Source organism: Girardinichthys multiradiatus, chromosome 8, assembly GCF_021462225.1.
Source record: "Girardinichthys multiradiatus isolate DD_20200921_A chromosome 8, DD_fGirMul_XY1, whole genome shotgun sequence".
NCBI lineage: Eukaryota > Metazoa > Chordata > Actinopteri > Cyprinodontiformes > Goodeidae > Girardinichthys > Girardinichthys multiradiatus.
In genome coordinates this window covers 36,821,748-36,835,451 of record NC_061801.1, presented here as the reverse complement: position 1 = coordinate 36,835,451, position 13,704 = coordinate 36,821,748, and the positions used below count along the sequence as shown (strand labels likewise).

At 39.3% G+C, this 13,704-nt stretch overlaps 2 protein-coding genes across 2 annotated transcripts in view; both read right to left on the bottom strand.

Moving 5' to 3' along the window:
• Window positions 1–7,762, bottom strand: part of mamdc4 (MAM domain containing 4) — a 26,946-nt gene extending 19,184 nt beyond the window's left edge. Inside the window, exons 1-4 of the mRNA XM_047371662.1 lie at window positions 7,616–7,762; window positions 2,098–2,190; window positions 1,840–2,001; window positions 726–851 (exon numbers count right to left, since the gene is read on the bottom strand). Coding sequence (XP_047227618.1) covers window positions 726–851; window positions 1,840–2,001; window positions 2,098–2,190; window positions 7,616–7,667 — 433 coding nt within the window. The 5' untranslated portion in view covers window positions 7,668–7,762. The remainder of the gene's footprint in view (window positions 1–725; window positions 852–1,839; window positions 2,002–2,097; window positions 2,191–7,615) is intronic.
• A 1,486-nt stretch (window positions 7,763–9,248) lies between these two features.
• On the bottom strand, window positions 9,249–12,465 carry phpt1 (phosphohistidine phosphatase 1). Its single transcript, XM_047371668.1, has 3 exons — window positions 12,107–12,465; window positions 10,428–10,555; window positions 9,249–10,332 (listed from the first exon to the last, which is right to left on the bottom strand). Exons 1-3 carry the CDS (start codon window positions 12,270–12,272, stop codon window positions 10,240–10,242), a joined length of 387 nt encoding a protein of 128 aa, XP_047227624.1. The 5' UTR covers window positions 12,273–12,465; the 3' UTR covers window positions 9,249–10,239.
• Between the last annotated feature and the right edge of the window lie 1,239 nt (window positions 12,466–13,704).

Below are 13,704 nucleotides of genomic sequence, written 5' to 3'. Positions count from 1 at the left end.
ATCACCCTGGCAAAGATGTGCATCACTACTCAGACTCAATGAGAACTCATTTTCGATTTTCTGGCAGAGACCACCCAATTATTATAGTATTTTAGAGAGAATAACAAGCCCACAGCATCACAGATCTCCACCATACCTAATAGTGGGAATTAGATGCTTTTCCCCACATCCATCCATTGTTTTATGTCTGATCCACCTGGAGTGTTTCTACATGCTCCCTCTAGCTCAAATTAAAGGGTTCTACAACATCTGTTACTATATGTCTGCTGATGACAAACAAATCAATATTTCTATGTGACCATCTCACCAAAGTCAGCAACAGTCAATGAATCAGTCCATAATATCATAGAGATGGGTCAGAATTTCTTCCATCTTTGGTCCCAAATCATGGATGGATGGATGGATGGATGACTATTTCAGACTCCATAGGAACTAAGTTTAGAGGAATGTTTGGGAAGCCACTAACTGTAGCACCACTGACTTTTAATAACATATATTTCTAAACAAATTTCCCCATTTAATGCACTAAAATTAAAGGTTAGTTTCTCCAAATCCTTTATTTTAAGAAAACTTTACTGCAGTAAACATATAACTAGCTTTAAAGCTTTCCCCAGATCTCCAACCAGGAAGCCAACAATTGTGGAGGGTGCTTTACTCATTGTTAAAGCGCCCTCCACAGGACAACCAGTCGGGACAAACCAGTCCTGTCAGTTTGCAGCTGTTACCTGAGTCCCACAGGAAGTATCTGAGACGCAGACGACATGTTGGTGAAGAGTGTTTTATCTCCGGAGAGATTAAAACTGAACTCTGAAGAGACTCTGCCCTCACTGCACTCACTGACATGAACCAGCCTATATGACAGGAGATAATAAATATCTTCATTTAAGCTGTAAAGATTGTAGTTTAGTACAGGATCTCATTTATCTTTGCTGTGAAAGCATGCCTCTGTACCATCGGACACACTTTTGAAAGATAGGAATTTATACAATCTTTATTCAAGGTTTATGTAAAATAACTACGTTAGAGTTTGCGGACACTGAATGCCAAACATCACTTAAATGCACATTATTTATGTTTTTTATCATTATCTTTTCATGTTAGAACTAATGTTGTATAAACAGCAACCTACTTTAGATGCAGTGCCATGCAAAAGTATTTTACCTCTTGAACATTTAGTCGCATTTTATATTGTAGACCAATACAAAGTTATGCATAATTGGGAAGTAGATGTAAAGTGATACATGGTTTCTAATCTTTTCACAATAAAAAGCTGAAAAGTAGGATGTGGATATGTATTCAGTTCCTTTTAATCCATATAATCCAGTATAATCCATTGTAACAAACTGCATAAAGAAGTCCACATGTGAATTTAATATAAGTATAAATACAGGCCAGTGTATGGAGGCCTCAGATGGGACATAGCAAACATGTTCTGGTCAGATAAGTCATACAACAGCTTGGTGCTGACAGGATAATGCTGGTCAGATGGATGGAGCTAATTACTGGCTAATCATAAAGGTGTGTATTGTGAGAAAATGTGAAAATGTTTACAGGGTGGACATACTTTTGCAGGGCACTGTACACAGCAGTACATCAATAGCAGACAGTAGTAAGGGATAAACAAACTGAGAAAAGATTATTGTGAGGTCTGCACACAGCCAACATAGATTATTAACAAATTTAGATTTAGAAATGAGATGATTAAAGATATTACAGAAAAAAAGCATTTGTAATCTTAAAATCATTTTTAAAGCACTATTGGCAAAAATTGTGCGAGTGCCAACTTATTGTACTGTAACTATATTGTCTGTGTTATGTAGAAATGAAAACTTTTTACACCTGCAGCTGTGCCGGTGGTGTAGTCAGAACATGGTCCGCTGTCTGGCAGCTGGTCCCCACTCTGATCTCTCTGCCATGTGTATTCTCCACCAGAAGTTTTGATCGTCCATCCACAAACTCCCGCATCCTCGAAGTCACACTCAAATGATTTTCCAGAGTAGCCTTGAGAGAATTAAGTAAAAAAAACAAACATGTCTTATAAAACTGATTCACTTCAGATAGATTTGAGCAGGATCTCTAACCACCATTTAAACTTACCGCAGTTTTGTTCATCACCACAGTCAGAACAATGACACACAAAGTCACATTTTCCCTCAGCAGTCTCACACCGTGATGGCCAGGAAGCATAAACTGCAATTCAGATCAAATATCAAGTGCCAATTCGTCAGTAGCTGTGATAATCTTGGCTGTGACATTGTCAAAAACCATGACGATATAGAGAATTTTTTTTATCAGCTACTTTATTCAAGTTAAAAATATATGCGCTATTTTTAAACAGATTTTGTAACTGGAATTATTTAAAATCATGTGTATTTGTTTTATTTTTCCAGCAGTAGTCAGTTGTCAAAACAACACTGGTTTGGAAAACCAGGTGGAAATTCTCATTAGGGTCGGCCAAAAGTTAAGACATCTTTTAACATAGTCCGATAGGTAAAACTGACCCCGGTATTAATAAACAATGTTGATTTTCATTTTTCTCCTCCATGAACCACCACCTTAACATGGTGGAGGGATTTGAGTGCTCAAATGATCCTAGAGGCTATGTTGTCTGGGGCCTAAATGCCCCTGGTAGGGTCTCCCATGGCAAACAGGATGTAGGTGATGGGTCAGACAAAGAGCGGTACAAGAATCCCTCATGAGGACGAAAAAATCGAGGCACGTGACGTCGCCCGGTACGGCGGAGCCGGGGTCCTACCCTGGAGCCAGGCCTGGGGTCGGGACTCGCCGGAGAGCGCCTGGTGGCCGGGTTGCTCCTCGCGAATGAGAGACGTGAGGCCATCCCCCAGTGGGCTCACCATCTGCAGGGGGAACAGTGAGAGACCGGTGCAAAGAGGATTGGGTGGCGGACGAAGGTGGAGACCTCAGCGGCCCAATCCCCGGATGCTTAGGCTGGCTCTAGGGACGTGGAATGTCACCTCGCTGGGGGGGAAGGAGCCAGAGCTTGTGCGGGATTGTCGAGAGATATTGACTAGAAATAGTCGGGCTTGCCTCCTCGCACAGCGTAGGCTCTGGAACCCATCTCCTTGAGAGGGGTTGGACTCTCTTCTACTCTGGAGTGGCCCACGGGGAGAGGCGGCGGGCTGGTGTGGGTTTGCCCAGCTCAGCCGTCTCGTGTTGGGGTTTACCCCAGTGGATGAGAGGGTCGTATCCCTGCGCCTTCGGGTTGGGGAGAGGTCTCTGACTATCATTTCAGCCTACGGGCCGAGTGGTAGTGCAGAGTACCCGGCCTTCTTGGCGTCCCTGTCGGGGGTGCTGGATAGTGCCCCTCCCGGGGACTCCATTATTCTGCTGGGGGACTTCAACGCCCACGTGGGAAACGACATTGACACCTGGAGAGGCGTGATCGGGAGGAATGGCCTCCCCGATCTGAATCCGAGTGGTGTTTTGTTATTGGACTTCTGTGCTAGTCACGGATTGTCCATAACGAACACCATGTTCAAACATAAGGGTGTCCATCAGTGCACTTGGCACCAGGATACCCTAGGCAGGAGGTCAATGATCGACTTTGTTGTCGTATCATCAGACCTTCGGCCGCATGTTTTGGACACTCGGGTGAAGAGAGGGGCTGAGCTGTCCACTGATCACCACCTGGTGGTGAGTTGGATCCGCTGGAGGAGGAGAAAGCCGGACAGACTTGGCAGGCCCAGCTTTAGTTTTAGGTTTCCCTTCCTTATTTGAATTAAATCTAATTAAAACAAACGACACTTTCTCCATCAGGACAATTTAGTAAAACAATTTATAGCCTAGCATGCTCTATGGAGGCTAAACTACCATAACTGGTTAAATTAGTCAGTTCCATAAAAATACATGTTTATTCACCTTCGAGGATATACAGTACAGACCAAACGTTTGGACACACGTTCTCATTCAAAGAATTGTCTTTATTTTCATGACTATAAATATTGTAGCTTCACACTGAAGGCATCAAAACTATGAATTAACACATGTGGAATTATATACTGAACAAAAAAGTGTGAAACAACTGAAAATATGTCTTATATTCTAGGTTCTTCAAAGTAGCCACCTTTTGCTTTGATTACTGCTCCGCACACTCTTGGCATTCTGTTGATAAGCTTCAAGAGGTAGTCACCTGAAATGGTTTTCCAACAGTCTTGAAGGAGTTCCCAGAGATGCTTAGCACTTGTTGGCCCTTTTGCCTTCACTCTACGGTCCAGCTCACCCCAAACCATCTCGATTGGGTTCAGGTCCGGTGACTGTGGAGGCCAGGTCATCTGGCGCAGCACCCCATCACTCTCCTTGGTCAAATAGCCCTTACACAGCCTGGAGGTGTGTTTGGGGTCATTGTCCTGTTGAAAAATAAATGATGGTCCAACTAAACGCAAACCGGATGGAATAGCATGCCGCTGCAAGATGCTGTGGTAGACATGTTGGTTCAGTATGCCTTCAATTTTGAATAAATCCCCAACAGTGTCACCAGCAAAGCACCCCCACACCATCACGCCTCCTCCTCCATGCTTCACGGTGGGAACCAGGCATGTAGAGTCCATCCATTCACCTCTTCTGCGCCGCACAAAGACACGGTGGTTGGAACCAAAGATCTCAAACTTGGACTCATCAGACCAAAGCACAGATTTCCACTGGTCTAATGTCCATTCCTTGTGTTCTTTAGCCCAAACAAGTCTCTTCTGCTTGTTGCATGTCCTCAGCAGTGGTTTCCTAGCAGCTATTTTACCATGAAGGCCTGATTCACACAGTTTCCTCTTAACAGTTGTTCTAGAGATGTGTCTGCTGCTAGAACTCTGTGTGGCATTGACCTGTTCTCTAATCTGAGCTGCTGTTAACCTGCGATTTCTGAGACTGGTGACTCAGATGAACTTGTCGTCTGCAGCCGAGGTGACTCTTGGTCTTCCTTTCTTGGGGTGGTCCTCATGTGAGCCAGTTTCTTTGTAGCGCTTGATGGTTTTTGCGACTGCACTTGGGGACACTTTCAAAGTTTTCCCAATTGTTCGGACTGACTGACCTTCATTTCTTAAAGTAATGATGGCCACTCGTTTTTCTTTACTTAGCTGCTTTTTTCTTGCCATAATACAAATTCTAACAGTCTATTCAGTAGGACTATCAGCTGTGTACTGTATCCACCTCCTGCACAACACAACTGATGGTCCCAACCCCATTTACAATGCTTGAAATCCCACTTATTAAACCTGACAGGGCACACCTGTGAAGTGAAAACCATTTCAGGTGACTACCTCTTGAAGCTCATCAAAAGAATGTCAAGAGTGTGTGTAGCAGTAATCAAATCTTTGAAGAACCTAGAATATAAGACATATTTTCAGTTGTTTCACACTTTTTTGTTCAGTATATAATTCCACATGTGTTAATTCATAGTTTGATGCCTTCAATGTGAAGCTACAATATTAATAGTCATGAAAATAAAGAAAACTCTTTGAATGAGAACGTGTGTCCAAACTTTTGGTCTGTACTGTACGTATGAGACTAATAATAAAAAGAAAGAAAAGTTATAATAGCAGAACTATTATGTGGACTAATCTGCTTGGTGGTCGAATATTTTAGCATCTACAGTGTATGCAGTTAGCATATTAGCAACTAAAGTGTGTTTTTTACAATCCTAAGGATAGGTACAGAACAGAAGCAAACTGATAATATGATGGTTGCTTGGATTGCAAGAAATCCAAGTTTTAAGAATTAGTTATTCTGGATTGGTAATATTATACATTGTATTTCCAGAGAGGTGCCGCTAGTTTAATTGCAGCTCCGAGCAGCTGTTAGGTTAGTTTTCCAGTGTTAAGCTAACTCCTCGATTTTTCCATGATTCTCTGAACAGAGATCTGTCTGGATGCTGTAGCTATACTTTGCTTTAAGGTAAATCTCATTAAAGAAGAATGATCATAATCACAGGGGTAATTGTTATATGTGTGCTTCTGTTTGATGAATCACTTTCAAACTCTTAATCAGGATATTTCCAAAGATTTATGGCCCACCATACAACAACAGGCTCAAAGGCCAGAGAGAAACACTCAGTTTGGCATCGGTCTAACCAAAGGTTCTAGATTAGGGGTCAAGAGGTTTAAAATGCCAAACAGCATTAAATTAAACATTACATTTGCCATGGGAGAGCACCCCAACACCCTTACAACAAGAATCAAGATCACAAAAAATAATCGAAGCTCACACTTCACTGAACAGGGTTCATGAGGGATTATATATAAATATTAAAACAAAAAATACAGTAATATTCAATTAATTCGAATATAGGTCTGATGAGGCTTGTTTGTCAGCATAAAAGTACTTTTTGAAAGAAAAAAAGTTTTTAACCAGCTACTAAACATACTTTTCATTAAGCCCACATTTCTGTATCAAAATTATTTTCATTTATTGGTTTGATGTAATATTCTAAGCCTAAATGTCATGTTTTTATTAGCTGTAAGTGGACATTTTCATCATTAAGAGAAATAAAGGATTGAAAACATCAGTCTGTGAGGAATTAATCTATTATGTGTTTTACTTATTGATTGAGTTACTTAAATAAATGAACTTTTCAATAATATTCTAATTTATTGAATATAACTGTGTAGTATTTGATCTGTATACAGGGCTCCTACAAGTTTTAGTGAGTTAAATTTAAGACTTTTTAAGACTAGTATTATTTAACCTATTATTTGACCTATATGAATTACAACACCGTAATTTGGTCAAACTATTAGCTTACTTACCTAATAGCTAACATTTCAATTAACAAAGTAAGAAAGTTAAATCTTACATGTTTACATTTGTGTTGGGCATTTCCACTCAGACTTGTTTCTTCAGTCTTTTTACCTTTATTGGCTTCTTAATGAGTATTGGTTTGAGCAATTTCAACCCAAGTCTGGTTAAATATACATGTTTTTTAAGAAATGACAGTGGGTACTGGATAAATAACAGGAATGTTTTGATTTATTTCCCTAAAGAAGCAACAATAAGCCAGTTTTTGCAGAGGGCTAAACTGGAAAGCTTCCTACTGGTTTGCTTCCTGCTGTGGATCAGGGCCTTTGGACTATTTTTCAAAGGATATTAATGTCTAAATTTCTGTCAGGACCGCAGCACACAGAATACAAGAAGGACGGCAAAGAATTTCTCAAAAAATAAAAACAAATACATACATATTTAAAAAGCAATTAAGACTTACTGTTGTATGAAAACAATCTGGGTGTATTTTAGATGTTTTCAAGCCTAAAGTTGAGATGATTTAAGACTTTTTAGGACTCTAAAACCCTGGTATAGGTAATGTTGGCTCAGATGTAACCAACAGATAGAAGTCCATAATGAATGATATCAATGGTGCAATGAAGCAATGGCAGCCTAAATAGGCCCCTAAATCTTCCAGGATGGAAGAATGTGGCTCATAATCAAACTTCTAAGAATCTGATTCTACTTGCTTTTAATTATTTGAAGACAACATAAAAATGTCTGCCTTGACTCCGTTTCCCAATTTTTTGAATGTTTTTTCAAGGGTTTCAGACGTTTTCAACCACCTAAGACATTAGATATGAAAACAGTGTGATTCAACAGCTTTGATTTTAGAACTTGCTCTTACCATACTGCAAAGTCAACAGCAACAGGAGGGCTGAGCTCCAAAAACGTGGCATCTTCTCCCTTCAGTCACATCTCAGTCTGAATGCCATCTGTGAAGATTTCACTAGCCAACTCTGACCTTTAACTCCCAGAGATAACCGGCGGACTTTAAAATCACCCACCATGCAACTAACAACCATAAAACAGACAGCAGACATCCATATATTGCACAAGAGATATGCTTGACATGCTGCAAGCGAACGTAACATAATAAACATGAAATAACATGCTAAACTTGGTATTTATTAACGGAAACGTTCCAGGATTATGATTGGTTCCCACGTTGTGCAACAGCAGGTACCGCTTTGTGGCCAGTGCTCCTTTTTAAATGTTCAGCAACGTCTTTTTAAATGAAGTTATTAATTTGGCTTGAGTTGTTCCAAAAGACGTTCTTTGGACTTCTTTAACAAACGTCAGGGTCTTGGTGCTGAGATTCAGCTCATAAATGTTCTAAGATTCTTTTTTAGAAACAGCCAATAAGTCTTTTCTCAGCTGCTCGAGAATCTCCTTGGCTTAATCTGCGATTCTCTTTAAAGGATTGTAAGAAAGTCTTTCTGACTCGCGACTTTTTCACTAGATGATGCTCTCCACAGTGAAGGCCACAATTATTCATACCACTGGCATATTTATGTTTAAAATACTATTTTAATTTCACCAGCATGTTTCTTCTGACTGGAAGTAATCATGACATTTAAGGCACAGCATGAAATAATCTTCTCAACAATGTTTGGTGTGCTAAATGTCCAGTTTGTGTGTTTATTTTAGTAACTGGACCAAAAACAGGTGGTCATTCGAGTTTTGTTTTAATTTACAAACTATGGAATTGAACTAAGTCGTTTTTTCGGCTCGGGCATCTAAACCAGATGCCTCCTGGACACTTTTCTCTGGAGGTGTTCCAGGCACGACCCACCGTGAGGAGGTCCAGGGGACGGCCCAGGTCACGCTGGAGGGACTATGTCCCTCGGATGGCCTGGGAACGCCTTGGGCTCCCCCCGGAGGAGCTGGAGGAGGTGTCTGGGGAGAGGGATATCTGGGTGTCTCTACTGAGTCTGCTGCCCCCGCGACCCATTCCCGGATAAGTCGTTTTTTTGTTTCTCTCGTCAAAAACTGATTTGGTTTCAAACCTAAAACTTCTGGCTGAGAAGAATTGATGATTTCTTCATATTAATTATCAGGTCTCCATAACGTATTGTGACTGAGGTAGGAGGAGCTGATTCTTCTGCACACCTCGACTTGCCTTTGGACTTGGATGGAAACTATAAATGTTGGACTAAACGGGGCTTTGAAGTTTCCTTTTGTCTTGCCGGACATTAAAGTGTCTAAAAATATAAACGCAGAACTTCTGGATGACCAGAGATTAAAGAACATTGATTCAACAGGATGTTGGGCTGCGATCATAATCTTTACATCTGGGATGTTTTTCCATTTCATGCAGGTAGCTGGTTACACCACTAGGTGTCGCTTTGGTCAACTAGTATGAACTCTAGTTGAGACATCAGATGTTTGTGATAAGAACAAAACAGTCTTTGGACAATGTTTGGATGTATAAACCAGAATGTGGAAGTTGGAATACTTGGTAAGCAATAAAAAGAGTGTTTATGGAACTATGTTTGGACTTTATTACTTTGACAAAAATCAATCATTGATAAAGTGGGGCGAGCGTTTTAACATGGTCTATTCAGCACCTCGTGGCTTTTATTGCTGTGTTCAGTTTGTATATGAAAGTTGTCTTTTTCCGCTGATTTCCCAGTCTGAAATACAGAAACCGTCCCCCGAAGTCAGAATTCTTACTGGGAAAGTTGAGGATCTTACACCGACTATACCAGCTGCTGTGCATATTTCTGAGAATCTTATGTTAAATGTTTGAATGCATAGAAAGAAGAGAAATACTTTAACCTACATAAGGATACAAATTTGTTCCACATATGTTTTTCAATTTAAGATGTGCGTTTTTTCAAGAATCAAATTTCCACATCACATTTCTGCTGATTTTTCCTGAGATTTTTACATTAAAGTAACAAAATCCATGTAATGTTCATTAAAATGTCTTTCTTACGTTCAGAAATAGAAAGCTGCAAAAAACAAAACATAGCAGAGAACACTTACATGAGATCTAAACAAAAAAACAACCTATTTTATTTTTCTATTAATAACCTTTATCACAGGAGTTCAACTCGTTTTCTCAATTACAATAAAACATGATGTTCACTCTTTAAATTTGTTAACATTAAATCTTTTCTTCTCCATAATCCAGATATAGTTCCCTGCTATCCTAGACTGAGTGGAAAATCTTTGTTTTGATTATTGGCTCAGCTCAATGAGGCTGTGAAATAATCCACCAGGTACTTTAATGAGATTTCACGGTGTGATGTATAAAGTCATACAATGATAGTTGTGCATTAGTTTTAGTTTTTGATGCAGTGAATAGTTGGGAACAAAACCTTGTATCTTCTCAGTCAGTGTTGTTCTTGCAATACATTCGGGAGGGTTTCAACTATCAGACTGAAGGGCAGGTTTGTTCTGTTAGTAACAGAGGCCATGGCAGTCCAGAACAACAGGCACAGCTCAGTCCAGCTGCTGCTTATTTCAGTAGCCTTCATTATCCCAGGTCACCTCATAGTCTGGGTACTGCTCCTTCAGTTTCTCTGTGGTCACCGCATGGTTTGCTCTTCCATATCCCTGTGACAACAGGTGAAACTTTAACCGCGTCACAATAAAAAACAAAGCATTTCATTCAAGCTAGCACACTTTTTATTCAGGGGGTCTCTACTTACTATGGAGTATCCGTACACATGGATCTTCTTGGCATCTGGGTCGTGTTTTATCCTGCCTCCCCCGATACACTCGCAGTCCAGCAGGCTTCCTCCTTCCAGCTCGGCTGAAACCTTATCATAGATATCACCTGTGACAAGAGGTCACTTCATCAGCACGGTTAAACTCTCCCTCCGGACGTTATTCATCATTACTACGACACCCATGAGCAAATTATATCAAATATTATGTGCAAACTGAAATATGGAGTTATAAAAATGTCCCAAAGGCAACACCAGGCAGATTCAAACGACCGGTGGGTCTGTGCATAAAGACATAAAAGGAATCATCACTTTTGCAGTTTTACATTTTAATATAGAAAACACAGAAATGTTATTTTTTTATGCCCTCTTCAGAATTTCATGTTTTGATGTTTTCGACCAGGTGAAAATGTTTTGTCAAGTACATCTTCAAATTGTCAAGAAACGGATGAAAATTAATATTAATATTTTGATGGATATGCACAAGAGAAAGAAATACTAAAACATATCTGAGTCACTGTTAATGCCAACTTTTGAAACCTTCAGACTGGATAACCCTAACGCCTTAAAAAACAAGCCAAAAAATAAAATTAAATAAAATCTGAATCAATGGAAAGGGGAAATTTAAAAAAAATAAAAATAAAAAAGACGTTGAAACTTTAAAACCTGAAACACACATTTAAGGAGTCAAATTAAGAAGATTCAGGAATATACCTTATGTTTGTCGAGGGCTATAGGTCATATTAGAATTCAGGAAAAACTCAAACATTTTTGACATACAATATTCAAGTTGAAATCTTTAGAAAAGGATTTTTGTGTCCAAACAACACGAATAGAGCAATTTATTCCCAAAGGATCGAGTAAAATCAGATCACATGTTGCTGCCAGTTTTTGGTGCTCCTGGGCTCACAAAAACCTCCAATTTGCAGGACAAATAAATAAAAAAAGAAATAATTATTTGTGTCGTTATGTAAACAATGAGACTGAAACTGCTAAAACTGCTGTTTAAGGATTTTAAAGTTCAGAAAATTCCTGAATATTTTGTTATGTGTGGTGGAAAACTAGAGTTTATAGCCACATTCATAAAATACAGCAAAAAAATATGTTGATTCATAATCTTTGTCTTTAAATACAATTTAGTTTTTAAGAAATCTAAGTTGAGCAATTTATTTACATACAGCTTTGCATGAAAAAAATTCAATAAATCAAAATCAATGTTGGTGTCAACTTCTGACTGTCCCAGGCTCGAATAACAACCCCACTCCCCCAAAAAAATCTCATATATAAAATCTGAAAAATAATGATTACATTTTTTTTTTTTAAACGGGCATTTATGGAATTAAAACAAAATTAGACCGTTCATAAATAGCCTTTTTTGGTGTGAAGTAAGGCTGAAACAATTAATAGAATTTATAACTTGAGTATGCAGACTTTAAAACATGCCATTAGCTGAAAGAACAACCCAATGAGCCCCAAACTGCACAAAAATATATATTTAGCGTTTATGAAAAACCTTATTTGTCTGTAAATAGCGTAATAGAGTAAATACCCAGCAGCAGGAAATGTGCTGATACATAATATTTTGGTCGCAATATAAAAAGAGCATTTATAGGAGCCCAGGAGGAGCACGACATGAAGTTCTCATCTGTTCTTGGACTCACCGTGGTACTCAGCCCAGCCGTATCCTCGGACTATATCCAACTCCGAGTCGTCTCCCTCCTCTCGACTGTGGACCCGGATCAGGACGTATTTAAAAACCCCAGAAGGGTCAATATCTGCCCGCGGAATGTTGGCCATGAGAGCCGCTGCCTTGGTCTGGGAACACATCTTCAAACTCTTTAGGAAACCGAGCAGCAACGCAAGCAGCAGACCGAAACCTCGGACCTTCTCGTCAAACTCCAACCCCTGCTGCCCTGCGAGGAAAACCCCGGCTGACTCTTGTGATTTTAGTTGAATGTTACAGGAGAAATTAACAGAAAAGAAAGAGGTTTCTCTGCTCTCAAAACTGCGCCGCCATGATGCTACTAGCAAGAACAGGTTCACTTCCGGTTTGGGCTTTCAAAGTGAGACGATGTTGAAAACGTTAAGCGTTAACAGAGAAATGTAAGTTACACAGTCACCGTGCAAAACAGGATTACATACCTAAATTATGAATAACCTACATTATTTTGTGAAACGTTAAGGAAAAAGCATCTATTTTGTTTATTCAGCTATTATTCTGAAGGCAAATAGGCTTGGTGTGGAAGCTGCTGCAGAAACTGCTATGACTTTGCTGTCCTGTAGAAACGATACGTCAAGGCGTCCGCCATATTGTGAGTGGAATGCGTACAACACTAGAACTAAAGTTTGCGTTAAAATAACTTAATGACGTTTATATACAATGATTTGATTTAAAGTTACTTCTAATTATGGTGATCATTTAGACAAAAATTAATATGAAGTACCTAATTTACGTAAGAGAAAATGCCACGCCACTTAATTTAATCTGTCTTTAATTACGTTGCCATTGACTTCGAGAGTCATAACCAAGAAAGAAGTTTCTGCTCCATAATGGTCACCTTTGCAGCTTCTCACACAGCCCAACAAAACTGCATTGTAATAAACGGTTTTTCTGTCAAAGGAGACAAAGATTCAGCTTTTTGGACACAATGACAAGTATACTGGGAGGAATTAAAGCAAGGCTTTCAAGTTAAAATACATTTTGTCAACTGTCAAGGATGGCTTTGGCAGCATCATACTGAGGGACTCTTTTTCTACAAGTAAACCTTTTGCATTCATTGCACAAAGTGAAGAAAGAGAACTATTCTTTAACCTCAAATCAACACTTAGTTTATGTAACTTTACGAAATTCAGATGTTCCAGCAGGATAATGATTCCAAACACATGCAAAAACTGGTTTTGATAAGAATATTGCAGGCCAAAATTAAGATTGCTGTAAATAGCATAAAATGATGGAAAAATCGAAAAAAGAGTCTCTATAAAATATAACATTTTAAACTAAAAATATTATAGAATTCCTGTAGCAAAATCCTTCTGCTATTCCTGCTCTGCACTTCCCCAAACCCTCTCATTTTCGTCTCTTTGACTTTGTCTCTAACCTGAGCTGTCACACTGATGTTCTCATTTGTGATCCCGTCAATGTGGGTCACTCCAAATGTAAAATTTGAACATCTTCAGCTGTGCCTCCAGTCCAACTCTCTTAGTGGCACTTAAACTCATAAACTTTCACCCTTTCAGTACGACTACTCCTTGCAGCTTC

What these genes read in the sequence shown, in the direction of transcription:
- phpt1 (XM_047371668.1), bottom strand. Translation starts at nt 12,272, where the DNA reads ATGTGTTCCCAGACCAAGGCAGCGGCTCTCATGGCCAACATTCCGCGG. An exon ending in CGGCTGGGCTGAGTACCACG is followed by an intron (nt 10,556 to 12,106) that starts GTGAGTCCAAGA and finishes CTCTTGTCACAG; the next exon opens with GTGATATCTATGATAAGGTT. An exon ending in ATGTGTACGGATACTCCATA is followed by an intron (nt 10,333 to 10,427) that starts GTAAGTAGAGAC and finishes CTGTTGTCACAG; the next exon opens with GGATATGGAAGAGCAAACCA.